A 26,937-nucleotide genomic window follows, 5' to 3' on the forward strand; every position below is an offset into this window, starting at 1 on the left:
GGGGCCAGATTGGAACTGGTGTTGTAATAACCCTGTAGGTATCCCATTCCATAGAGTCTGTTTTTGGAAGTTTATGACCAACAGCTTGGAGAGTAAATAGTTTGGAGGATCGGGGAGTACAAGTTGCCAAAGAAAACTTGAGTCTGCTTCCATTCCCTTTCACATTGTAGGGTTTTTCAATAGCCCGTCAGTTGCTTCTGTACGTTTTATGAACAGATATTTCCAGTTTCTGACTCTCTGTGTGTCCAGTGCTCTGTGAATAATTAACTTGCTTTTTGCAAGTCATAAAAAATGTGTCCCAGAGATCATCATCCAGTGCTGAAATGCAGCCATCTCTGGGCTGAAGCATGGTAGCTGTTAACAACCACACAGCAAAGCTGCACAAAGATCACTCATCCAGCAAAAGTGCACCTGTCTCTGGGGTGGGGCATGGCATGGTGTGCAACAGTTTAGTGCAAGGAGAAAACCCAATCCAGTTGAAATCTAGGGAGACAGAATGAAGTTAGCTGGTTTGGGCTAGACACGTTGGCAAACTCCATCATCCTAATACTCTGACCTCCAGACTGGAATGTGTCTGGTTCAAAAGATGCCATGGCATTTCCTCCAAGAGTATGAGCATTAAAACCCTAGATCAAGACTTTCAAAATCGACCAATGAGATGCCCAACTTGAGGAACCTTAAAGGGGCCTGGTTTTCAGAAAGTGCTGAGCCACCTGCTTATGATGTGATTCTTTGATCTACACCAGGGGTCGGCACGCGTGCCATAGGTTGCTTACCCCCAATCTACACATTCCAATCTGGGGGCTAGTCTGGATTTATTTCTGGATGTTTTCTGGAAGGCTGGTCTTGCTGTTAAGGCATTGAGTTAGGATTTAGGGACTTGAGCAACCCACTTTCCCACCTCATCATGATCATATGGCAACCCCCATGATGGGATGGTTGAGATAATCAAGAGAACACTCCACGGTGAGTAAAGTGGACATAGTTTCTGCTGTTATTGGCTGAAGGCCTTCAACTGTATTGTGACATGTCTGTTGTGAGGTCATCAAGGTGTATGTAGGGGCTGCAGACTGCATTGATCAAGAGAGGCAGCAGGAGGAACAGCTGCCACTTCCAGCACAGCTGAGTGAGAGGGGACCCAGGGAATGGGGTACCACCAGCCCTGTTGAGAACTTGATGCACTGATGACGTTAATCGCCCTGTTGAGGGAAACCTGAATCAAAGAAGGGCTTACCACCAGCTCTGCTGAGGGGAATTTTATGAGAGGTTACCAGCCTATGAAGAGAATCCCTCTTGGGCAGAGTGTAACATCATGGAGAAGAATTCACCCAAGCCTGCACTGAAACACCCAGCAATTGGTATCGACTTGGGCACCACTAAATCCTGCGTGGGCCTCTTCCGAGAGGGCAAGGTGGAAATAATTGGCAACAACCAGGGCATCCGCACCACGCCCAGCTGTGTGGCCTTCACTGAGACGGGGAGGTTGATAGGGGATGAGGCAAAGAACCAGGCAGCCCTCAACTCTCCTAACATCATATTCAGTGCCAAGCGCTTGATTGGCCGAACATCTGAAGACCCTGTTGTGCAGGCAGATGCGGAGTTCTGGCCCTTCCAGATAGTGAAAGCTGAAGGAAAGCCCCAGGTGCAGGTGTCCTACAAGGGAAAGGAGAAGGTTTTCTATCCAGAGGAGATTTCTGCCATGGTGCTGGGCAACTTGAAGGAGATGGCTGAGGACTACCTGGGCCACCCCATCACCCATGCCATTGTTACTGTGCCAGCCCACTTCAATGACTCCCAGCGCCAGGCCACCAAAGACGCTGGGGAGATCGCCGGCCTCAATGTGCTGAGGATCCTCAGTGAGACTACAGCTGCCGCCCTGGCCTACAGCCTAGACAACCCTAGCAATGGAGAACACAACGTGCTTATCTTTGACCTGGGTGGAGGAACCTTCAATGTCTCTGTCCTCACCACTGATGGGGGCATCCTCGAGGTGAAGGCCACCTCTGGGGACACCCATCTGGGAGGGGATGATTTTGACAACTGCCTGGTGAGCTTCTTCATAGACGAATTCCTAAAGAAACATCAGGAGAACATCAGCAAGGACAGGAGGGCCGTGTGGAGGCTCAGGAGGGCTTGCGAGGCAGCCAAACGCACCCTGTCCTCCAACATCAAAGCCAGTATCGACTTGTACTGCCTGTACAAAGGGATCGATTTCCACGCAGACATCACCCGGGCCCAATTCGAGGAGCTGTGTGCTGACCTCTTCCGAGGGACCCTGAAGCCCGTGGAGAGGGCGCTGCAGGATGCAAATCTGAGCCAGGCCCAGATCCATGATGTTGTCCTGGTGGGCGCCTCCACCCGCATCCCCAAGATCCAGGAACTGCTGCAGGATTTCTTTGGTGGCCGGCAGCTGAACAAAAGCCTCAACCCGGATGAAGCTGTCGCCTATGGGGCAGCTGTTCAAGCCGCCATCCTGATCGGAGAGAGGTCAGAGGTCACGAGGGGCCTACTTGCCCTGGATGTGGTGTCCATGTCTCTGGGGATTGAGACGGATGCAGGGAAGATGCACACCCTGATCAGACGCAACACTGCCATCCCCGCGGTGGTAACTCGGACCTTCACCACCTTCAATGACCATCAGCCTGACCTACTCATCCGTGCCTATGAGGGGGAGAGAGCTACCGCCAAGGAGAACCACCTGCTTGGCCGTTTCCTTTTGAAGGGCATTTCCCCTGCCCCCCGTGGCATGGTCTTGGTGGAGGCGACCTTCTATATTAACACAGATGGTATCCTGACTGTGTTTGCCGTGGACAAAGTCGCCGGCAATGCCAACCCCATCGCTGTGGATGCCAACAAGGGGCGACTGAGCAGAGAGGAGATACAGACGTTAGCGGCGGAGGCTGAGAAATACCGAGCTGAGGACAGGGCACAGAAATGGAAATTGGCCACCAAGAACTACCTTCAGTCCTGCGCTTTCAGTGTGAAGCGGACCTCGGAAGATATCCTTAACTACTTCACCTTGCAGGCCAAGAAGAAGGTGATGGAGAAATGTCAGCTGGCCTTCTCCTGGCTGAGTCCAACTGGATGGCTGAAGAGGAGGAGATCAGGCCCTATGAAAATGGTCTCGGGGAACTCCCTCCCAGGACTTAAACGCCTCAGTAACAGCACCACGGGCATCAACAGAACAAAACCAAACAAGTTTGTGGTCACCACTTGCAGCTGGACTTTCCAGTTTACCCAAACTACCACTGTGATCTACCCATAGGAAGTCCTAGCAGGGACCAGGGAAGCTAGGCTTGCTGGTTGCTGTTGATTTACCTGGATTTACCATCTGATATAGCCAATTCATAAATGGTACCCTTCCATGAATAACAGCCATCGGCCTCAATAAATTCTGCTTCTCATACATGTCTGTACAGGTGCATTTACTAATTACTGGGCAAATAGCACGCTCCATGGAGTGTATGCCACAGATGTATTTGGGCTGCGAGGTTTAAAGGAACCTAAGAGAGTTAGGTGCCAAATCCCATTGAACTTCACTAGGAGTTGGGCACTTAATTTCCTTAAACTCCTTTCAAAATACTAGCCTTGGCGGCACAGTCTGTCAGTTGTTTAGGGACTTTTGAACAGGTTTGTGTGTTTAATGTAGAACCTATAGAAAATGTCTCCTTTCCAAAGGATAACCTAGAAATTTCCAAATTTTAGGGAGAGATTCTAGTCTGTTATGCTAGGGTAAATCTGAAGTGACTCCATTGAACCTAGCAGAGTAAGGAGCAGATTCTGATCTCCGTTACACTGGGGTAAATCTGGAGCAACTCCAGTTAAGTCAAAATAGTTAGGTACAGATTTTGATCTGCTACCCAGATGTAAATCTGTATTGACTCCGGAGATGCGTATCTTTTCAGCTATATCCCCTCTTATTTGTCTCCTCTGTAATCTAAACAGCCTATATCTTTTATAAACTGATTGAGTGTCCAGGCCTTCAAAACAATTCCTTAGCTACTTACCTTTGGATCTCTTCTTTATAAATATATCAGAGGGATAAATATCAGGGAGGGAGAGGAATTATTCAAGCTTAGTACCAATGTGGACACAAGAACAAATGGATATAAACTGGACATTAGGAAGTTTAGACTTGAAATTAGACGAAGGTTTCTAACCATCAGAGGAGTGAAGTTCTGGAACAGCCTTCCAAGGGGAGCAGTGCGGGCAAAAGACATATCTGGCTTCAAGACTAAGCTTGATAAGTTTATGGAGGGGATGGGATAGCCTAATTTTGGCAATTAATTGATCTTTGATTATTAGCAGGTAAATATGCCCAATGGCCTGTGATGGGATGTTAGATGGGCTGGGATCTGAGTTACTACAGAGAATTCTTTCCTGGGTGCTGGCTGGTGAGTCTTGCCCACATGCTCAGGGTTTAACTGATCGCCATATTTGGGGTCGGGAAGGAATTTTCCTCCAGGGCAGATTGGCAGAGGCCCTGGAGGTTTTTCGCCTTCCTCTGCAGCGTGGGGCACGGGTCACTTGCTGGAGGATTCTCTGCACCTTGAGGTCTTTAAACCACGATTTGAGGACTTCAGTAACTCAGGCATAGGTTAGGGATTTGTTACAGGAGTGGGTGGGTGAGATTCTGTGGCCTGCGTTGTGCAGGAGGTCAGACTAGATGATCCTAATGGTCCCTTCTGACCTTAAAGTCTATGCGTCTTCAGTTTCTTCTATAATATGCCAAAATTACTAGATCTGGGGAAAATGTGTGCTATGAAAAAGAAAAAAATCCACAAAACTTGTCAACTCACCCGTGTGCTCTGTGTCAAATATAAAACTCATACGTTCAAAGAAGGGTCGAGATTCATGATCCTCTAAAAGCCAAAATTGTTTTTTAGTGACTGCAGTCAAGGGACTAAAAGCCCTGGAAATCTGGGTTCCCAGCATACTTTGCAAATACCGCCTGCACTCTGCATTGATTCCTGCAGAGCCATCATTGGTCTCTGTAGAACATGAATTCAAGCTGGCATCCTGCTGTGAATGAGATGTTCTACAGCAAATGGTAAAATAACGGAAAGCGGTCTAACAGCGAGTGAAACAAGGCAAGGAAATGCTATGCTGCCCTCTGCTGGGCGGATCCGTCTCTCAAGTGGTGAAGGCCTGTTCTTTAAAGGAGGAAGATGGGCTGAGGAATGACCCTGGTGTCATCAGCTCTAAATGACAGCCCTCTACTGCTTGAGCTACATGAAAATTCTTAAAGCTGGTAAAAATAGAAGGTCACATAGGCCTTGTCAGTGCACAAGTTGTACTACACCAATGCAGTTCAAATGATATAATCCCTGCTCACCTCCAGTGTGGATGCAGTTATACCAGCATAAAGGTGTTTTATACTAGTAGAGTTTATTCCTCTTCGGGAAGAGGAATACTTTTCTGGTAGAAATACACTTATGTCTGCTTCTACATTAGAGGTTGTACTGATAGAACGATCAGTTAAAAAACATATCTCTAACTAGGGAAATACAAAAACTGTTTAGACCAGGCCTTAGTATTTCTCTGGGGCCATTTGGTCTGGTGTCCAGGAGGACACAGGACAGGTTATGGACTAACCAGCAGATGAGAGCTAGTTCAGGGTTCTTGATGGAGACAAGAGGCTGGGATACCTCCATCCAGAGATTAACGCCAGAAGAAAGGCAGGTCTTTCTCCATGAAGAAGAGGAAAGGAGTCAGCTGTCACAGTTCCTGAGATAACTGAACCTGTGACTGGAACAGAGCAGATAACTGATTTTTTTTAGTTTGGGGTTTGAACCCAAAAATCCAGGTGGGGAAAAAAAAAGTTTGGTTTGCTTTGAACCTTTTTCATTTAGGGTGTTTTTCACCCTTTTTAAAAATTTCTTTTTTTAAAAAAAATCTGAATTTCAAAACGAAGTGTTGTTTTGAAATTAAAAGTTGCAACATTTAGTTTTAAAATGGCAGAAATAAACCATTTAGATGTTTTCAGCTCTTTTCCGGCCAAAACTATTTGCTGAATTCAACCTGAATTTGTGATGAGTTTCAGTGGCCTAAAAATGTATATTTTGGTGTATTTACTATTCATTGAAAATATAATCTACTTCTGACCCCTTTGTGGCCTCCTTGAGGGCTGTGATGCTGGCAGACCAGGTCATGTCAGAGGGTATTGAGGCCAATTCATATTTGTATTAGTATAGATCAAAGTGATTGTTAAATGGGTAAGTGTATAGGGACTTAAAACTTCATGAAAACGAGTGGAATGTTACTTGCATTGTTTCCACTTATTTGTATCCTGTTGCAATGCAATAACAAACATTTACGATGTGTATACCCCTGTAACTAAATAACCCATCAAATGCAAATGAAGCTTTGTGGAATGCAAATGAAGGAAAGGCTAATTTCAAAGCAAGTGGCCATTCCTCACTCACCTTTATCAAAGGAAAAGCCACATGAGTAGTGTCGCTGTCAGCTTGTTTTCTGTGAGAAAAAGCTTGAAAGATGGATTCTGGGAAAAATCCTTCAGCTCTGGACCGTATGGACTCTTACAGGGAAGCGTACCAGATAAAAGGCGGAGATCCCCTGAGAGAGTCTGGGTACCCTGACCAGACTTTTGGGAAACTGGAAGTTTATTACATCATTGCCATCATTTGGAATTACAAACGGTGATTCACCTGTACATACATTTTACCTGCTTTAACATCTCAATAACGCTCATTTCTTTTTCTTAGCTAATAAATCTTTAGTTAGTTTACTACAGAATTGACTATTAGCGTTGTCTTTGGTGTATGATCTGAGTACAGTACCAGTTGTTCTAGGGTAAGTGACCGGTCTCTTGGGACTCAGAGCAACTTGATGTGGTGTGAATTTTGGTTTAAGTGACCATTATCACTAAGTTTGGTTTGTCTGGGTGACCAGAGAGGCTGGACAATCAAGGGGACAGTCTGTGACTCCATGCTAAGACTGGGATAGTGATCCGGGAGCTCACATTTGTTACTGGTTTGGTGAAATCTGATTATAGAAGACACTGCCAGGTAGGAGTGTCTGCCCCGTTTTTTGACAGTCTGCCCTAAGGTCGGCACTCACAGTTGTGAGCCACTCGAGACAGCGTGACAAGGGTGTCCCATTTAGTCCTCAGGCCTCTAGCCATCACCTTTTTCCAGGTGTGATCCCACAATCCACTCCCTCCAGATGGAGCATGTAGGTTGCGGAAACCTGCAATTCACTGTAATGACCTCAACAGGCCTGACTTTAATTCAGCCCCTGCAGTCCCGTTCTCTCAGGGGCAGTGACAAGGTCAGCCAGGGACCAACCAGCTCTCCTAGAACAAAGTACTGTTGATTCAGAAGCATTTCAGAGAAAGGAGATGATGATTTCAGAGAAAACATACCAGGAAACCAAGCATTTATTTGCAGGTCTAGCTTTCCAGGCAGTGGCACATCTTCCCCATTGGGATTAAAATACTTCAGACCCTTTCTGCAGGGTCTGTCTCTCTTGATCACAGTTTCATGTTGGTCCTTAGCTCAAATCTGAGAGTCCCCCCTCTCTCTGCGTCAGGGTAGTGGTTTTATACCGTTTTCAGTTCTTTGTTTGCAAGGCCGCTTGAGCGAGGTCAAAACAGTCTATGCAACTTCGCGAGGACCAAACTTCTCCAGACTTGTAACTTGCCTTAGGGATTGGCCCTATTCTTCCACGGCCCCCCAGGGAAACCTTGTAACTCCCCCATTGAATCAGGAATCTAATCGCTAGCCAATAAAGATACATGTAACATCAAGTTGATGCAATAGATTTTGATGGTTCCATGTGTTCATAGTATCTGTCACATCAGGCCATGGGTGCGCATGAGCACCACATGTCCTTCCCAGACCAGCTGAATCTGGACCTGGCTGTAGGGTGACCAGATGTCCCAATTTTATAGGGACAGTTCCTATTTTGGGGGCTTTTTCTTATATAGGCACCTGTTACCCCCCACTCCCTGTCCTGATTTTTCACACTTGCCCTCTGGTCATTCTGCCTGGCTGTCTGTCTGGTTTGGGGTTGTCTTGGGATGGTTGTGTGGAGCCCACCACGTGTCTCCATGTCTCCGGCTCTTACAGTCCACAGGTGCAATGAAGCCAGGTGGAAAAGAGCTGGGATCCAGGGTCAGGAGAGAATCATAGATGACCGTGTAGGACTGGAAGGGACATCAATAGGTCATCAAATCCAGTCTCCTGCACTCAAGGAAGCACTATGTAATAACTAGACCATCCCTGACAGGTGTTTGTCTAACCTGTTCTTAAAAACCTCCAATGATGGAGACTCCACAACCCCTCTAGGCAATTTATTCCAGTGCTTAGCCACCCCGAGAGAGCTTACTGCAGCACAGCTCTATGTCCAGTCATCGGATAAAAAGGGGGGTTAGTGGATTAACGATTGTTGTAATAAACCATAAATCCAGTGACTTTGAATCCATGATTTTTAATGGCTAGCAAAGTTATGAATGGGAGCTTCAATTCATAATGTTGTCCTATGACTGTAGAGGTGTTAACTGGCCACTTCACCTTGACTGGTCCCTTGAAATAGGTGTTAGCTACTTCTGCTAAACAATCTGTTCCGCCTTGTATTTAGCTGACACCCTGAGTACCTTTCCCAGAGTTCTGAGTAAGCTGGAAAGCTGGTCTCTCTCACCAATAGCCAGCCAAGTCCAATAAAAGATGTTCCGTCCCTGCCCCCCCACCTTGTCTTTCTTCTCCAGCTCAGCGGTGGACAAAAGGCACCTGTGTCAATAATGTCATCTGATGCCTGTGGAAAAGAAAAGCCATTAGTTAAAGTGACCCTGCAGCCAATGTTCCCTCTAATTTTTCCCATCTATGTGCGGAATGAATGTTATGTGCACCAACATGGAGGTGATGTGTAGTGGGGGTGGGGCCGAGGGGTTTGGGGTGCGGGAGGAGGCTTAGGGCTGGGGCGGAGGGCTGGGATGTGGGGGGGGGTAAGGACTCTGGCTGGGGGTGAGGGGTTTGGGGTGCAGGTGCCCGGGGCTGGAGCGGGGAGAGAGGACCCCCTCCAGCCCTCTCCCCAGCCGCAGGGGCCCCAGGGGAGAGGTGTCTCTCTTCTCTGCGCTGCTGAAGCTCGGCACGCCCCAAGCTCGCCTCTCACCCCACGCCCCTGAGTGCAGTGTGCACGGCTGCGCACCTTGGAGGGAACGTAGCCTGCAGCGATAGCATGATGGGCTGCCTGTGCATCATCATCCCAGCGACTCCATATCACGGGGAGGCGGTTATATAGGGTGACTAGATGTCCCGATTTTATAGGGACAGTCCAGATTTTTGGGTCTTTTTCTTATATAGGATCCTATTACCCCCCACCTCCTGTCCCGATTTTTCACATTTGCTGTCTGGTCACCTTACGCTGTTTACGAGTATCACAATGATTCCCCCCACCCCAAACTGCAGGTTCCCCCAGAAGTTTGTCTGCAGAGACGGTCAAATGCTGCTGCTGTTTGGGAGAAGGGAGGCGCTCAGCTGCCAACACTGGGGCTGGAGGGGCAGCTTTTGCACTCGTTTGTGGAGCCCCCACCCCTACTGTTGTTAGGGTGTCCAGCTCTGGGCGGGAGGACAGGGGGATGGACTGTCATGTGAGCAAATGTACTGATGTGGGAGGGTAAAAGTTTGCAGGATCAGGTGCAAAAGGGGGAAGTGGAAGTAGCCAAATGCTGCCAGGTACAAAGGGAACAAACTGGAAGTAATGGGGGTAGGGAGGAGATGTTCTCTCCCAGTGCTAGTGACTGTGGCTTGTACCATGGGGGGGAAATGTTTGTAAGTAGCCGGGTGCTTTTTAAATGGGTGAGGTCCCTTTAAGCCTAAATTTCAGTCTCCTGGACTCATTTATTTCCTTCTAGCGGAAAGTGAAGAGCCTGTCGACAAGAGAAACGAAACTGGGAGAGATGAAACGAACAGCAGCAGGGGAAGAGCTTGGGTGAAGGGGTGGAGCAAAGGGATGGGGATAAAAAGGGGCAGCTGGCTGGCTTGGGTCCTGTAGCAGCTACATCCTGATCTGCAAGGAGGCTGCTTGTCCTCGGCTCCACTGGGTACAGCCGTGCAAGGTAAAAAGGGGGCGCAAGCTATCTGCTCAGTAACGGGGTAAATGCAAGGTCATTGCATTGAGCTGGAGAGAGAGAGAGAGAGAGAGACTCCGGCTTGAGCAGGGAATTTAGGATTTTAAACTCGTAGGAGTGACGTTTGGGGTGGGGAAGAATTTTCCCCTGGGTCAGGTTGGCAGAGACCCTGGGTTTGTTTGGTTTTTTTCCCCCCTTCCTCTGCAGCATGGGGCATGGGTCACTTGCAGGTTCAAACTTGCATAAATGGTGGATTCTCTGTAACTTGAAGTTTTTAAATCATGATTTGAGCACTTCAATAACCCAGCCAGAGGTTGGGGGATCTGGTCCATTACAGGAGTGGGTGGGTGAGGTTCTGTCACCTGCAACGTGCTGGAGGTCAGACCAGATCAGTGGTTCTCAAATAGGGGTATGGGTGCCCCTGGGGTGCTCGAGGTATTCCAGGGGGCATTCAATCATCTAGATCAATGTTTCTCAACTGGAGGGATGCAGCCCCCAGGGCAGGGGTGGGCAAACTTTTTGTGTCGAGGGCCACATCTGGGTGGGGAAATTGTATGCAGGGCTGGGGCAGGGGGGTGGTGTGCGTGAGGGAGTGTGGGGTGTGGGAGGGGTTGCGGTGTGCAGGAAGGGGCTCAGGGCAAGGGATTGGGGCAGAGGAGGGGTGCGGGGTGTATGAGGGGGCTCAGGGAAGGGGGTTGGGGTGCAGGAGGGATGCAGGGTGCAGCAGGTGGCTCAGGGCAGGGGGTTGGGGTGCAGGGTGTATGGGGGGCTCAGGGAACAGGGTTGGGGTGCAAGAGGGGTACAGACTGCAGGAGGGGGCTCAGGGCAGGGGGTTGGGGTGCAGGAGGGGTGTGAGGTGCAGGCAGGGGGCTTATGGCAGGGAGTTGGGGGAGTGGGGTGCAGGAGGGGTTCAGGCTCTGGCCAACTTACCTCAAGCGGCTCTGGGGTGGCAGCGGCATGCACCGGGGCCAGGGCAGGCTACCTGCATGCCTGTCCTGTCCCCGGCCCCACACTGCTCCAGGAAGCGCTGCAGTCCCTGAGGGGGTGAGGGGGTGAAGAGCTCCATGTGCACTGCCCTTGCTGCGCCTCCAGGTACCTCCCCTGAAGCTCCCATTGGCCGCAGTTCCCCGTTCCCGGCCAATGGGAGCTGCGGGGGGGGGGGGCGGTGCCTGGAGGCAAGGGCAACGCACGGAGCCCTCTGCGCCCCCTCCCGCCTGGGGGCCACTTCTGAGAGCGGCGTGGGGCCCACGGTGCCACGGGGGGCTAGGGTGACCAGACAGCAAGTGTGAAAAATCGGGACAGGGGGTGGGGGGTAATAGGAGCCTATATAAGAAAAAGACCCAAAAATCGGGACTGTCCCTATAAAATTGGGACATCTGGTCACCCTACGGGGGGCAAACCCGTGGGCTGGATCCAAAGTGCTGAGGGGCCGGATCTGGCCCGTGGGCTGTAGTTTGCCCAACCCTGAGCTGGGGGGGTCACGGGACAGGTTTTGGGGAGTTGCAAGTGCAGGGCTGGCATTAGGGGGTGGCAAGCAGGGCAGTTGTCCCGCGTTCCATGCCACAGGGGACCCCATGAAGCTAAGTTACATGCTTCAGCCCCCTGCCTGGGGCTCAGGCTTCCGACAAGGCTCACGCGTGACAAACAGGCTCAAGTATCACCCTGAAATGTACGTACAATATTTCTATCCCAGTCGATTTATTTTATAATTGTATGGTAAAAATGAAAGTCAGCAATGTGTCAGTAACTGTGTGGCTGTGACGCTTCTGTATTTTTATGTCTGATTTTATAAGCAAATAGTTTTTAAGTGGAGGTGAAACTTGGGGTGCACAAGACAAATCCGCCTCCTAAAAGGGGCACAGGAGTCTGGAAAGTTTGAGCCCCACTGGACTAGCTGATCACGATGGTCCCTTCTGACCGTAAAGTCTATGAGACATGAGCCTGGCTCATAATGCCCAGCCCCAAATCCTGGGGAATAGACTGCTTGTTCTCTCACCTCTTCCACGAACACACTGGAAGCTTGAGAACCCTTTGGGGAAGGTTAGCGTTTACCGGTCATCTCCAGCAGAGGGCAGTGGTGCGCGCGCACACCTCCCTCCCGCAATTGACTGGCAGGCAGCGGAATGGTAACAGGGCGGAGGGCTGGTGTCACTTTTGTACCCGCAGGTGCCTAAGAGGAAGAAAACCCCCCTCGGGCGCCATGTGGCGGCAGTCCCAGCTTCTCTTCCTGCTGTGTCTGGTTCTGTCCGGCGGCTCTGCTGACAAGTTTACAGGTCCGTTTAGTTTTGCTTATTTCCATTGCCCCCCAAAATCAAAATCCGCTTGGTGCGGGGGCCGGGTGCTACGTGAAACCATACGTGCCATAGTGAAACCCAGGGCATAAAATGCTGAGCTCTGGGACCTGATCCTGCCAGTGGGTCGCTGCACCCACATGGATCCTCACACTGGATCAGGCCCTGGGTGTGGAACTAGCCCTCGCTTAGATGCACCTCTGGGTGTTCCAGAGAAACCTGGCTTTGATTGGACCAGTGTGGCAAGTACAGAAACATGAGCAGAGATGAGCACACAGATAAGGTTGGGAAGGGGCGGGGGGAGTCGTACAATACCGTGTTATTTGTGGTATTAAAGGCTGTGCTGTGATAAATACGCACAAGAGTTACAGGTTCTGAGCCCAACTTTAACTGTAGCCTTTTCTGGCTGGAAGGCCCGATGGGTCAGCACCCAGATCACTGCTTCACCCAGGAAAACACGGAGACGAGATCCCTGCCTCTTATAGTTTATAATTTAAGGTGCTACCCTCTGCACCCAGAGAAGTCACCGGGGGCTCTGCATGAGTGTTGGTGTTCCCGTGCATGGATCCGACTGCAGGATTGTGGCCTAAACAAGCCTCTCTCCCCCTGCCAGGATCCCTTCTTCTTTTGGATGGGCAAAAATAAGCAAACATTAAAACACACATGCTCCCCCACGTGCCCTCTCTAACCCAGAAGCCCCAGTAACGCTCAAACTGTTTCTCTGTCATTCTCTTTAGATGATGAAGAGGAGGATGGCTGCACATTAATAGATGCTCTCCCGTACGTGGTCGTGGGAGGAGGTGGGTTATTAATGCCCCTCCCCAATGGAGGCCGGGGGTGGGGGGGGCAGAGGAAAAGGTGCATGATCCTGGACCAGTCCCATCCATACAGCCCAGGGTAATAGTAGATGGTTTTGTTGGGGGGGGGTGTGTGTGTGTGTGTGTGTGTGTGTGTGTGTGTGTGTGCGCGCTGAGTTTTAGTTCTCCTCACAGCACAAGGCGGGGATGGGAGGGGAGAGCAGCTGAAGTCTAATGCTGCAGACAGTCCTTAACATGCTATATGACCCCCTGTAAACCAAACAGGGCCTTCCTCCTCTGCGGTGAACGCCTCGCTCGGGCTGGGTGGTTTGGGCTTCGAAAGGGGGCTGAAACAGAAACGCCTCTGATCTAATCTGTCTCTCTCTGCTCCAGCTGCTCTGATGTACGCGGGACCAGCCCTGCTGGCTACATTGGGGTTCCAGGCCACCGGCATAGCAGCCAACTCCGTGGGTTCCTGGCTGATGAGCTGGTCTGCCATAAGTTCAGGAGGCGGCGTGCCTGCAGGGGGAGTCGTGGCCACGCTCCAGAGCCTCGGTAGGTGGGACGTGCCCCGTGCAAGGAACACTTCAAACCCAGCCTGGGCTTTTAAAGAGCTTATTCCCCTTTCGTTTGCCTTTCACTCAGGATTGCTAGGATGGGGGGTGGTTTGGAAGAAGAGCAGGGGGCTGGGAGTCGTGGCACTTGGGGGGGCTTTTAGTGCTAGAGGTCCCAACTGAGACCAAACGCCCCTCTTGATCGGTATGGTGAGAGAACCTCTGCCCCGGGGAGTTACCGTTCTAAATAGCCAGGGCAGAGGGTGGGGGGCAGCAGAGACAGTGGCAGTCACTTGCCCAGGTCCTGTACAGTGGAGCCAGGAACAGAAGCCAGGAGTCACGTCGCCTGCTCGTGAAACAGTTGAGGTCAGATTGGGACCGTGTGACTCTCTCTAATATAGCGACAGAGTCCAGGCTGGCTTCTCGCCTGGACAGTGCGGGTGTTGGATCTGTTCCCTGTCCACCGCCGGATTGACTGGGGTCTGCGCTGGCTATTTACTAGCCTTTGTTCTGTGTTCCTTCCAGGGGCTCAAGCAGGCAGCGTGGCCTGGGGGTCAGTCGGCTCCAAGCTGGGCTACACCGTCCACCAGAACTTCATCTGCGGCAAGAAGCAGAAATCCAAGAAGCTGTAATCCCCCTCCCCCCGCAGCTCTCCTCTCGCCGGCTGTCGGGAAAGCTACCTCTGGGCTCGCCATACCGAGCCTGGGCATAGGCGTAGTTTGACTTCTGTATTTGGGGGAAGGGGTTTGATGTAATTCTCCAGGGGTTTGCTCTAATCCCTACTGAAATCAATAGGTGTGTTTGGCCAGGTCTACACTACCCATGTACTGCGGTATAACTACGTCACGCGGGTGTGAAAAATCCACACGCCTGAGCAACAAAGCTATACCAACCCCAGCCCCCCGGGCAATCTGGGTGTGGGAGCTCGGTGGGGTGTCTGGATGCAGGAGAGATCTGGATGCAGAGGGGCTTGTTGGGGGATTCCAGGTGCAGGGGGAATGGGACTCTGTGGGGAGGGGGGTCCAGGTGAAGGTGGTTGGGGCACAGCAGGGTGGGTCTGGGTGCGGGGGGGCATCTGAATGCATGGGGGTTGGGTGGACCGGGGGAGGGCAGCTCCCTGCATAGTGACCCCTCCTCCCCTTCCCCCCCCCCGGCTGAGGAGCGATGGGGGGGCAGGTAGTGGGGGGGTCAGGAAGCAGCTTTGGAGGGAGGGGGTTGCCAAAGGTGGTTGATGCAACCATTAAATGGTTCACCGAAGAAAGCGCCTGAACGGACTGTGGCTATGGGGTTTAATCCTTTCTGGGCTGGGGAGTGGGAAACCGGCCAGCAGCCTACAAGAGGCTGCAGAGGAAAAATTAAAAATTAAAAAATAACGGTTTGCAGACAGGAATCTGGATAGTCGTGTTGATTGCACACGGTGTATGTCCATCATTCACCTGGCCGGCAGCAGCATGAATTGCAGCGGAAGTGCCCGGGGCTTCCTGCCTCACACGGTTTCTGTAGTGCTCTAGACAGTGCATGGGGGAGCTGCTGCTGGGCAATCATAAGGTATGTGCCAGGCTTCTTCCCCTGGAGTACAACCTACTTCAGAGCCCCCCACCTCCCAGCACAGCAGCAACCCTCTCTCCCCCACCCCCACTCACCCGATCTGCCTGGCTCTCGTCTCCTCACTGAAGAGGACTGGTCACTGCTCTTCTGTTCTCCCCTTCAACAAGGCCCCGCCCATGTAGGGGAAACTGACCAGCACAGGTAAGCGCCCTATGTCAGCCGCTCATGCCTTCCCCCAAGTTCCTCTGTGCCCACCCAAGAGGGTTGGGGGAGGGGGTAGCAATTCCTTCCCCAGGTGCCTTGTGCCTGCAGGTCAGTACCCAGCCCATGTGATGAAACTGACAAGCACCGCAGGCAGAGAGCTCCTGGCATCACCTCTCCCTATGTTCCTCCATGGGGAGGAAGTAGGAGGCAACTGCCTTGGCCTTGTATAGTTTACCTACCCCCCCCCCCCTTACTCCCTCTCCCCCCCAGCACTCTCTACCTATGAGCCTGGGCCCTTATTGAGGGCACCAATGCAGCACTTAAGGTGATTCCATTTTTGTTTGTAGCTACTCCAGGGCAGGATCTGTTCCCTGCCTGTCTGTTGCTAGCACTGGACTGGCCAATAGTCCTTCCCTCCGGTGCCTACAGCCCCTGGCCATGCACAGGGTCTTACATGAGTTTCAGTGCAAGACCGTGTGGACCCACTCCACATAACAGGAGTGGTGGCCCTTACGTCCTGCATGAGTGCCTGTTCTCTGGCCTGGCCACTGACCTGCTCATGTCCTGACCCTTCAGCAGCCAAAGGGCGCCGGCGATCAGGAGCCCAATCCTGCAGACCTCATGTGGGCCACCCTCCTTCAGCCGAGGCGCCTCACTGCAGCCAATGAATGCAACAGCAGCCCCCCCCGCCTTTCGCTCTGATGGGGGGACGGGGGAAGGGAGCACCCACCAGATAAACCCTGCTGATGACTCGCCTTTAGACACCAGAGTGCAATTTAGACAGAGAAATGAATCATTCACCTGGCAAGCTCCAGCAACCCCAGCATCTTAGGAGTTCTCCGGGGTCTTCTGCCTGTGATGAGACCGTTTCGCCTTTGTTCTGCAGTGCCCCACCGGCTGTTGCGCACAATCTGAGCACTGCAGGAGCTCTGCCAGCTGGGGAAGGCTGGAGTTTACGGTCCGACTCCCTGCAAGGTACTCAGTTCTAGTGATTGCCAAAGGCCCTGTGCGAGGCGGGGCAGAACTGCTACAGAGGTGAATGCTCCAAAGGTCCTTAATACTCCTTCGGTTTCCATAGAAAATGGATAGTGATTCCCATGAGGAGTACGAAGCTCAATCTCCCCCCCGCCCCCCCCAGAGGATTGTGACCAATGTAGCGTAGCTTGTTTAATTAGATGAGCTACTAAGAGACGCTAAACATCCCTGCTCCATCAGCTGCCTTTTTTTGTTGCACCTCCCCCATCCTCTAGCCCTCTCCTTTCAAATGATAAACTTCCACGCGTAGGGATTGTGGGCAAGACTGCTGTCATTTGCGCCGCTGTAACTCTGGTGTTACACCATTCTAGCAGAGGAGAATCTGGCCCCCTGTTTGTACCTGTTGTCAGAAAAGCAGCTAGCCTACAGTATGTGAATGCTGCCCAACAGACCCTCCCAAGTCTCCGCAATCTTAATGATCGATAGTGCCTCGTTGTTTACTTATACCTACTCTCCCATCTGTTGTCTCTTGTCTTAAACTTAGATTGTAAACCCCTGAGGACAGGCACTGTCTTTTTGTTGTTTGTACAGCGCCTGGCACAACAGGGTCACAGCACATGGCTAGGGCTTGCAGACGCTACAACGAATGGTGTGACGCCTGCGGGTTGCAGTCAAACATTTTCTCCCGTAAAATGATCTGAGATGTGGTTGGGGTTTAAGACAGAGCCAGTTCGATAGACTTCATCCTTTCGTTCTTATTCTGCGTGTGCATTGAGGGTGCTTATAGCAAGAGCTTCTCTAGGGAGATTCCTCGCTTGTTCTGCGTTCGGGACCCTAGAAACCAGCGAGGCTGGAAAAAGACTTTTCTGGCTCTCCTTTTTTCTCCTGGCCTGAGCAGTGTCGCTAGAGACATGCCGGCTTACGTCATGTAAACCAGGCTGAGTCTCAATCCCCAAATCTTGTGCAGAGGGACTGAATCTAAACATCATAGGTGCTTTATTTCCCCCAAAGAAAAAGAGAAGAGAAATACCAAACCTATCTGCAAACTGCCATCGGATGCAGACTGCTTGGGCTAGATTTTCAAGCGCTCACCACCCTCCACGAAGGCCAGACCCTTGAGATCTCAGCCGCTCCCTTTACGATCCTTATGGCCTGACTTTGCACGGAGGCCTCTTGAAAATCTGACCCCAAGGGTGGAGGCTGAGCCCTGCTGAAAACTGGCTAACGGAGATGGTAAAATACCAGCCTTGGGTCATCAAAAGGGCCTTCGCTGTGGTAGCTTGGCATTCAGACAGTACAGCTCGATTCAGAGGGAATTACTTTGCCGCATGGGCGGTGTTTAATAAAGTAACACATTGCATTTCTGTAGCAACCCCCACCCTAGGATCTCAGAGCCCTTTGCAAAGGATATTGAGCTGTGAGATGGGCCAATATTCTCATCTGCATTTTACAGCAGGGGGAAACTGAGGCAGAGAGAGGGGCAGAAGGTCAGTGGGAAAAGAGTCCAGAAGTCCTGACTCCCACCTCATCTTTCCTATAGCAGGACAAGCAGGGGTTTAAGTAGGTAGAGCTCTCATTGGTCCATCCAAGGAAAAGAAGGAGCTGTGTGTGTGGGGGGGGGTGCTCTCCTGCTTTAACCCCTGGGGGGACACTGCCTGCAGGGCTAGCGCCTGGAAATGAGACTGAATTGCAGGCTGCAGTACCCCAGTAGCACGCGAGATCCCAGCTAATGGCCAGTTCCCGGTTTACTAGCCCCGCAGAAGGGCTATTTGCAGTCAGTAGGTCCCCACAGCATCAGTAGAGTCCCCAGAGAGAGAGGTTGGCTACTGCGGCCTTATTTTCATGTCCACGTATTTGTAAGAGTAGTGGTACCCCTTCCCGGTGGACCAGTTGATCCCGTTGGCATAGGAGGTGTGTTCACCTTTGAGGTACAGCCCGTTGAGGTTGGAGGAGTGGCACTCCCCATACCACCAGCTGCCTTTGTAGCGGATGGCACAGCTGCCCCCAAAGGTGTCGTGGTCTTTGTCCCGCGTGGAGAACCCCAGATTGTTGTGTCCCGAGAGAGAATCTCCTGCAAGGGGAAGAAGGCAAATACACACAGGGCTTGGCCTGCGGCATCTTCATTCCATGCCAAACTCACGGCCTTCGCATGAGGGCAAAGGCTTTCCCCAGCTGGAGTCATAACAAAGAGCCTTGCCTCTAGGTCACCGGTTCAAATCCAGCCCCTGTCTCTTTCCATATTATTATTCATTAGTAGGAAGCATCCTGTATGGGGCCCGGATTCCCACCTTGCACAGTCATTTACACTTGTGCAAAGACTCACACCGGTCTGATCTGGCAGCGTTTGGGTGTAAATGCTGACCCAAGGTGCAGGGACCATGGAGAATAAGGCCCTAGTCCTGTAGTCCTTCCCCTGGCTGTCTGCTGGCTGGTGTGAAATGAGTTTGGTGGGTCACAGGAGACAGGCGGTGTCCATACACCACTGGAGACCCCAGCCCCACTCACACCCTGGCTGGAGCTAGCACTGGCCCAATAACATTTACTAGATGAATTTTGCTACGTTATCCAGATAAAGTCGCCTAGAAATTCCCCTTCCTCCACCAGTTCTAGCTGGAAACTCTCGGCAGAGAAGCCAAGGCCTGAGCGGCCTGCGGACACCGGGCTGCCTTCCCACTCCTAGAGCTGGTCCCTCCAGGTCTGGGCTGAGGCACTGTGGACATGCAGGGGGGATGCTCCTGCAGACACCGCCCCGGCTGGACCTGGTGCGTGGACACGCAGGGGCTCTGGTGGGGGCAGGCTGGGGCTCTTCACCAGTGCTAAGACAGTCACAATGGGGGGCTGAGGAATCCTAGCCCTGCCTCCCCGCCTCGCACAGCTGGTATTTCATCCTTGGGAACCACCAGTGGTGGCTTTCCTATGTGACAACCCCAGCAGCCTATCCCCACTCGAGGCGTCTCCCCCAGCCAGGTGGGGAAGGTGCTGGGCCCCGCCCATTGTCCTTGTGATCGAGAAATCCAGTCGGTAGCTTGCAAACTCTTAGGGGACGTCTGCACGGCAGCTGGGCACCGGGATTCCCGGCGCAGGTAGGTGCACGCTAGCTTTGCTCGAGGTCGCACGCTAGAAGTAGCCGGGTGGCTACGGCAGCCCAGCCAGTCGCTCAGGGCACACACCGAGTACGTCCCCAGGACCCCCGGCGGGGTCGTAGCGGGAGGCCAGCCCCAGCAGCTGCGGCCACACGGCAGCTTTCAGTGCGCTAACCTGAGCGGAGCTAGCGCCCGTACGTCCTCCCGAGCGGGGATTCGCACCCGCAGCGTAGGCGTAACCGTGAGACACCAACGCTGCTTCCTCCACTTCGTCAAGTTTCGCTAACGGTCATGGAGGCGAGGGGCAGGGAGGGCACTGACAGCATCCAGAGACAGTGGTTCCCCCACCCAGCTTTGCTAATGGGATCCTGACCTGCACATACCCTCCCCCTCTTCCTCCAGGGCTGGGCTCCCCCTCCAGCCCCGCAAATGCACCTCAGTCCTGTAGCAGCCCCTTCTGCCTGACAGCTGTTACTGCTCCTCTCCCACGGTCTGGTGGGGTGGCTACTATTGATTTGTCTGTGACATGCTCGGTTACCCTTGTCCTTAATGCTCTGACAGAGTGTCCTGGGGAGACTGCAGGCTCGGGGACAGACCCTCAGCAGCCCTCACTCCAGTCTTTTACGCCAGGGAAAGGCTGCCCCCTGGTGACGAGCTAGCCTCATGCAACTAAGCCTTCCCCGTCTGAAGATCTGGGCTCCGCCACCAGAGAGGCCACTGGCCTGAGGGCCTCAACCCTGCATTAGAGGGCAAAGCCGCCAGAGCGAGCTGAACCACTGCGGCACAGATGCCAGGCTCTGCTCAGGAGGGGCCGAGGCGTGTAATAGCAAGGCGGGGGTGCCGCTAGCTGGCCCCCGCTCACCCTGCAGCAGCAGGCCTGAGTGGAAGTCGCTCGGTAACTCACCCATGCTGCCATCCAAGAAGGAGCCCAAGGCGAGCGTGTAGTTTTCCCTTTCGCTCAGCACCTTGAAGCTGGTGTACTTGGCAAACGTGCTGGACTCATTGAAGTCCCTGGCATCAATCCGCAGCTGGTAGGTCCCTGAGGCCGAAAGGACAGCAAGGCATCAAAGTCCCAGCATTGCTGGAGAGAGCGGCCATGGCCCGAGAACAACGCCTTTTCCTCCCACGACGCGGGAGCGGGAGCTACATTCACTGCGGGAAGATGCAGTCCCCCTGTGGGTTGGGGCAGCCTGGGGACACAAGGATGGGAAACCCCGGAGGAAATGGAGGTGGGAGTCTCCCCTGTACAGGAGGGGCTAGGGGCTGTGATGCTATGGTGGGGAACTAAGCCCAGGAAGCACCTGATGTCTGAAAGGGGTCTGGATTTTCCTGATCACACCAGCTCTGAGCCGTCTCCTTTTGGAGCTCACTAGCTACCACCGAGCTCTGTTTGGGGTTAACCCTTTCTAGGAACCCTCCCCAGCATGCTTTGCGGCTAGCTAGCCCTTTAAACTCTGGGGCAGACAAGCTGCTCCAGCCCAGCCTTCTCTTCTTTCCAGAGGGAGATTTGGTAGCCGTCTGTCCCAGGAGGAGGGGCACGCCCAGATCCTGATCCCTGCGATGCTTGTGTAGATCTGGGGTAGCTCTGTTAACGTCAGTGATTTTACGCCTCAGTCCAGCCTTCCCCTGCTCTCTCCCTGCGACTGCTCCCTTCTCAGCTGGGTGGCGAGAAGTCTCCTTACCGGTGCTGGTGAGAAGGTGGATGTTGTCATTGCCCAGCCAGAACTCCGATGCTTGGTTTCCAAACCCTCTTTTGTAGGCCTCCCAGCCCCGATAGAAATCCACCGACCCATCCTGGCGCCGCTGGAACGCCTGGAAAGTAAGGGGCAGGTCACGCCCAAACTCAGCGAGCCCCGGGGAGCTGGGCAGGACCCAATCCTGCCGCTGAAGCTGCGGGGGGGAATCTCCCAGTGAGCCCAATGTCCATCCTTCAGATCTCAGTGAACAGCAAACAGCTGTCTCCACTCTGCAGGATCTTATGTGGTGCCTACTGCCAAGGGGCACCAGCAGGGTTTGGCCCCTAGACCTCCCTCACTACAGGCACAGGGCTCCATGGCTGGAGCACCCAGCAGCTCCTATAGCATCGCTGGCAGCCAGAGTTTCAAAGCACTGAGTAACTGGGATGGGGGCCAGGGAGCACACCCTTGCTCTGGGGGAGAGGAGACTAATGAGCTCTCCTGGGCTGGTTCAGCTCTTAACGAGGCACATCTGTAAGGTTTGCTCTGCCTGGAGGGGGCGGGTGGGAGCTTAGACAGGGAAAACAGGCCCTGGAAGGGGCGGTGAACAGGGCGAGGACTGCCATGCCCCCGAGAGCGCTGACCACGCAGACAGATCAGCCAAGCGGGAGACAGCCTCTGGCCTCACTGCCCCTGCAGTTGCATGGACCAGTGCCCCAAGCTGGAATGAGACCCTCACTAAAGACAGCTGATAAGCCAAGCCCCAAAGGGCTGGCTGCAGAAAGACTGCTGAAGAGACAGGCTCTCTGATTCCCCTCCCTGGCAAGGGAAAGAGAGAGAAAAGGCCCTTCCTTGTTTGTTCTGTCTGGAGAGCCCCTCGTGTGCTACGAACAGCGGGAGGATGTTATAAAGAACGTGGCCTGGGCTCTGGTGGGGACTCCGGGGAGTCTCAGCCCCCCCACCACAGCCAAGGTGCTGAGCTCTTTGGCAAGACCGGCTACCTGGTGCCTACGTGAGAGACCAGCTCTTCTGAACATCTCCCCTAACCGGGACCTGCAGCAGAATCTTCAACCTGGTATGTGGGGGCCACAGACCCACTCTGTGCAATGGGGGGGTAACACCAAGTAGGTGGAGGCGTGTGTGGGGAGGTGTATTTCCTCCTGCATCCCCTGCTCCCGGGCCTGCTTGAGGGCTAGAAGGACTCACCAGCCAGCCCCCGCCATCCGTTTCCATGTCACAGAAGACGGTCAGCGTTCTCCCTGGTTCGGGGTGGATGGTGTACCAGCCGCTCAGCCCCTCTCCCTGCTCCAGTAGCTCCTTGCAGTTCCTGGCACCTGCCCCTCAGGGGAAACACCAGCTGGGTGAGTTCATTATGGCCAAGGCAGTTAGCAATGTTCAATCCAACACAGGGGTTGGGATGGGGATGGGGGTCCCAGAGCACCAGCCACCCTGTCTTGGATAACCCGGGGAGCTGGACAGGACCCAATCCTGCCGCTGGAGCTGTGGGGGGATCTCCTAGTGAGTCCAATGTCCCTCCTTCAGATCTCAGTGAACAGCAAACAGCTGTCTCTCTCCACTGAAGGATCTTATGTAGTGCTTCTGCCTACCCCTGAGCAGCGGGAAGAATGAATGACATTGGCTTTCACAGCCATCTGCTGGCTGACTGATAAACACACCCCGGTCAGGGACTCTCAGTACGGGGCACCTAATTTTTCTGTACACTGGCTGAAAATGAAAAATGTCAGAAACTTTTTGGCAAATCGAAAAGGCAAAGAAATGTTCGGTTTGGGTCGAACAGGTGGTTTGTTTGGATTTGCTGCCGCGTTGTTGAGGCCGTGTTGGTCCCGTGTTTAGAGTTTGACCATTTGGAAACGTTTGGCTGTTCTGAATAAAATGAAAGGAAATCTGGAAACAAAAACGGCGGCGTGAACTGAAAAATCCAAGCGTTCATTTAGAAAGGGTCAAGATGACATGTGGGGTGTGTGTGTGTGGGGGGGTTGTTTTTGACTGAAACAATTTGGCAAAAGCAACAATTCTGGAAACATTGGTGTCCCGGAAGCTGCATTTTTCACAGAAAAGGCAATCGTCCAGCTGTAACTCGGAGCTGGTCCCTGGCTGTGCGGGGCTGGGATATACAGTAGCTGGGAGGGGTCTCTCCAGCTGGACTGAATAAACACCTGAGGGTGAAATCAGAACTGCAGGTGGTGAGGAATGAACTCGCTGCTGCCCGGCTGTTTCATGCTGGAGCTGATGGTAGATGCATTTGAGGGGCCTTAACTGGGGTTTGATGGGGCTCTGGGTCTCTGGGGGAGTAAACTGATGCTAGAGAAAAGGAAGGAAAATGGGCGTAGCCGGGGCAGCTGTGTTTGGTGGGGCCTCGGGACATTGTTTGGGGGAGGCCGGACTCTCACTTGGTGGCTTTACTTCGTGCTATTAAATTACAGCTAATGGAGTTACTCCCTTAGCTGGGGTGGTAGCAGCCTGTGCTTTTGGTGTGGGAGGTCCCGGGTTCGATCCCCGTGGACGGCCTGTGGCATCTGTGTGTTCGCAGCTGTGTTGGTGCGCGAGGGGAGGGTTTGAGGCTGAGGAAGGCGTGTACCTTGCTGCTGAGAGCTGGCAGAAGTGCTGGCTTCTCCTGAGGGAAGAGAGAGACAGCCATTGGTAAGACGGGGCATGCGACAGCTGGGCAGTGAGGGGAGGGCAAGGTTGCCGCATGCTCTGGAGAAGGGTGGCTCTCAAATGTCACCTCAGGGTGGTGAAAGGGCCTTGCAGGGGGTGCTGGCAGCAGTGTGGACCTCTGTGAGGCCAGGCTTTCACCCCCAGCCGCTAAGTCCTTCTCCCCGTGCAGGGTAGTGACAATGTCTCTTCTCCAGAGCAGAGGTGGGGAAGGCGATTAGCCCTGGGAATGCAGCACTCAGACCAGTTTGCAGGCAAGAGTCCAGACACGGCAAGAGAGTTCACAGGGTGCAGCCGGGGGATAGAGCGGTGAGGCTTCCCGAGAGGCCCAGTCCTGCATCCCATCCTCCCCCAAAGAGTCCCATCGAAGTTACCTTTGTCTCCTTTGGGTCCAGCCTTCCCCATTGCCCCAGGGGAGCCCTTCTCGCCTGAAGAAAGAGAGCAGAGGCATGGACCTGGTTCCCTTTATTGTGCCTTTAGCGCTACCTGACAACAGCCTATAAGAGCCAGGCGATGCGGCCGGGGAGCTGGGGGTGGGGAGCAGACTGGATGGGGATTTCTAAGGGGACACAGAGCCTTTTGCTTCTAGGTCATTGGTTCAAATCCAGCCCCGGTGGGTACCATTTATTGGCTCGGGTGAAATGAATGAGCGGCTCAGTCCAGTTCCTGGTGGACAGGGGTGTCCGTGCTAGAAAAAATAGCAGAGGTCAAGGATTGGGCAGGCCAAGGTGCCAGCTAGTCTCTGTGTACGTGGTTCACTCGCTCACGGAAGGGATGTTGTCCCAGTGTTTTAGTGGCAGAGACGACTAGCCAAGATCTGCTGGGCACAGGCTCCTCGCCAGCCCTTTGACATTTCTGCTGCGCATTATCCTGTCCCCACTGCCTCTCTGGTCCATTCACAGTGTAAGCCCTTGGGGGCAGGGACTGTCTGGACAGCACCCAGCCCCCTCCCGCTCTGACCTATTGTAATACACATGATCAGTGCAGACGGCCCTGCAGAACTCAAACCTGGATTCTGCCAACCTGTCTGAAACGTTCCCTGCCCACGGCGAACTATAACCCGAATCTAAAAGCTGCTTTCCCTGGCCAGGCCTGATAGGCTCCTCAGTCCAGCCGCTCACACTCACACTCCCCAGTGTGTGTCCCTGAGGAGTTCTGGTGCAGAGTGCTAGGGCTGTGAGCTTCCTCAAAGCAGTGTCCTGCTGACCTCCCATGAGGTGATCTCCTGCTCTCCATGCTCCTCCTTGGCAACCTGCTCCCCAGACTCTCTGAGCCCGTGCCCTGCCTGTCGGGTGCGTTAGTGCCAAGCATTCACATGGAGTCTGCCCGTCCCTTTGTCTTGCCTGGGTACGGATGTCTGTCTGGCCTGCTTTATATCGAGGCTGTGATTGCTGAGTCCTGACAGCATCCTCTCACCTGGGGGCCCTTGAGGGCCTGGATCTCCTTTAGCCCCGGGGAGGCCGTTTGTCCCCGGCATGCCTGGCATTCCTGGGATCCCTGGCTGGCCCTGGAAAAAGCTCTTCTTGTCCGCTCCGCACTGGGATAATTCCTTCAGCTCTGAAAGAGGCGGAGAAGCAGGCTGGAGTGAGGAGAGCAGGCGCGCAGTGTGGTGGTGTCCTGAAGGTAGCGGTAGCAGCACAGCATGGGGCCAGGAAGTGACCAGGGGAAAGGCTCATGCACCTGGGGAGATGCTGAAACTGCAGGGAAATGGAGGGAACCCCAAAGCTGAGGGATAAGTTCCCCACCCCCCTGGGGACTTGATTGAGGGGTCCTGGTTGTACCTACAAGCTCTGTTTGGGACTGTGTTCCTGTCGTCTAATAAACCTTCCGCTTTACTGGCTGGCTGAGAGTCCCGGTGAATCGCAGGAATTGGGGGTGCAAGGCCCTGACTCCCCCACACTCTGTGACAGGGAGCATCCTGCCTGTCCGGCGGGGAGCTCCTCACAGATGCGGCTGCCCCGGCAATGTCCCGCTGCGGCTCCTCTTCAGAGCCTGCTCCCTGCTGGAACCCATGAGCGTCGGACTGAGTTTGGCCCCCAGTTTGTAGAACAAAACGCCACAAAGGGATCCCCAAGGGTGCTGAGTACCCCCAGCCCCCGCTGACTTCAATGGGAGCTCTCAGCTCTGCCCTGGATTCAGCTACTCACGTGCACAGCAGCTGGACTCTGTCTCCTGGGCAAGGCCTGCTCTAGGGCCAGTAGCAGCCATCAGGAATGCCAGGGCGAGGAGAAGGCCCGTGGAAGACTTCATCTTGCCCTGCTGCCCCCACGCCGTTACCCCTCGGGCTGCCTGACTGCTCTGCCTCTTATACCCTGCTGACTTTCCCGGCAGCCAAACACCTGTATTGTGTAATGCCTGTTCTGCCGGGGGGGCCAGCCTTTCTCAATGAGCGTGTGGCGCAAGAGTTGGGCTCAGAGGTTCCCGCGAGCTACGGATAAGGCGGAATGCGATATCTCGCTCTCAGTGAGCCTCTGTTTGCGCTTTCGGCCCAACTAAATCCCCTCTGCTGTTTCAGGCAGCTGGAGGGTTCTTCTGAACTTCCTGTCCTGAGCTATGATGTGGCATTGATCATGCTGTTGAACAGCTGCTGCGCTCCACCCCAGAGTTGGCTGCATTCTGGTGGCGGGTAAGTTCATTCCTGTTTGAAAGGCAGCCTGGCTCGCGGGAATGAGGTCAGGACTGAGTGCCCCAGAACACCTGAATGCTAATCTTGGCTCTGCCATTGACCCACTCAGAGGCCTTGGGCGTGTCTCTTTCCCCATTTGTGAAATGGGTAACACATGCTTTCCTGCCTCCCTCCCAAAGCTGCTGTGAAAAGGACGGTTCGCCGGGGGGTGTTAGTATTACATTTCTATGGTGCCTTTCATTCCCAAGGACAGCATCTGTCTATCTAACATCTGGAACTTGTAAAGAACCTTCACTACAGCCTTGGCCTTGGCAAACCACATAGACAGGCGTCCCTTCATGCAGCCCATGCAGCCACCTCTGGGGTGGAACGTGGTGGCTGTTTAACAGCGCAGAACAATCAACAGCGCAGTTTAGG

At 53.4% G+C, this 26,937-nt stretch overlaps 3 protein-coding genes across 3 annotated transcripts; 2 read left to right on the forward strand and 1 right to left on the reverse strand.

The window, feature by feature from the left end:
- Positions 1 to 1,312: 1,312 nt before the first annotated feature.
- On the forward strand, positions 1,313 to 3,213 carry LOC112109003 (heat shock 70 kDa protein 1A-like). The gene is given in 2 exon segments (XM_029912694.1): positions 1,313 to 3,071; positions 3,074 to 3,213. Coding segments are annotated over 2 exon segments (1,836 nt in total). The 3' UTR covers positions 3,151 to 3,213.
- A 6,787-nt stretch (positions 3,214 to 10,000) lies between these two features.
- On the forward strand, positions 10,001 to 14,719 carry IFI6 (interferon alpha inducible protein 6). Its single transcript, XM_026657189.2, has 6 exons — positions 10,001 to 10,056; positions 11,157 to 11,161; positions 12,255 to 12,363; positions 13,119 to 13,181; positions 13,572 to 13,733; positions 14,258 to 14,719. Exons 3-6 carry the CDS (start codon positions 12,291 to 12,293, stop codon positions 14,362 to 14,364), a joined length of 405 nt encoding a protein of 134 aa, XP_026512974.1. The 5' UTR covers positions 10,001 to 10,056; positions 11,157 to 11,161; positions 12,255 to 12,290; the 3' UTR covers positions 14,365 to 14,719.
- Positions 14,720 to 18,074: 3,355 nt separating this feature from the next.
- Positions 18,075 to 26,428, reverse strand: LOC112109002 (veficolin-1-like). Its single transcript, XM_024203353.3, has 8 exons — positions 26,042 to 26,428; positions 25,311 to 25,451; positions 24,269 to 24,322; positions 23,818 to 23,853; positions 22,425 to 22,558; positions 21,225 to 21,354; positions 20,447 to 20,581; positions 18,075 to 18,530 (listed from the first exon to the last, which is right to left on the reverse strand). The coding sequence occupies exons 1-8, from the start codon at positions 26,142 to 26,144 to the stop codon at positions 18,283 to 18,285; spliced, it is 981 nt and encodes a 326-aa protein (XP_024059121.1). The 5' UTR covers positions 26,145 to 26,428; the 3' UTR covers positions 18,075 to 18,282.
- Between the last annotated feature and the right edge of the window lie 509 nt (positions 26,429 to 26,937).

The sequence above is a fragment of the Terrapene carolina genome, unplaced genomic scaffold (genome assembly GCF_002925995.2).
Source record: "Terrapene carolina triunguis isolate 2854851 unplaced genomic scaffold, T_m_triunguis-2.0 Scaffold236, whole genome shotgun sequence".
NCBI lineage: Eukaryota > Metazoa > Chordata > Testudines > Emydidae > Terrapene > Terrapene triunguis.

Coding starts and splice junctions, on each gene's coding strand:
- IFI6 (XM_026657189.2), top strand. CDS start 12,291: ATGTGGCGGCAGTCCCAGCTTCTCTTCCTGCTGTGTCTGGTTCTGTCC. Junction 12,364..13,118: donor CTCTGCTGACAAGTTTACAG/GTCCGTTTAGTT, acceptor CATTCTCTTTAG/ATGATGAAGAGGAGGATGGC. Junction 13,182..13,571: donor GTACGTGGTCGTGGGAGGAG/GTGGGTTATTAA, acceptor TCTCTGCTCCAG/CTGCTCTGATGTACGCGGGA.
- LOC112109002 (XM_024203353.3), bottom strand. CDS start 26,144: ATGAAGTCTTCCACGGGCCTTCTCCTCGCCCTGGCATTCCTGATGGCT. Junction 24,323..25,310: donor AGGCCCTCAAGGGCCCCCAG/GTGAGAGGATGC, acceptor CTCTTTCTTCAG/GCGAGAAGGGCTCCCCTGGG. Junction 22,559..23,817: donor TGCCAGCTCTCAGCAGCAAG/GTACACGCCTTC, acceptor GTTTCCCCTGAG/GGGCAGGTGCCAGGAACTGC.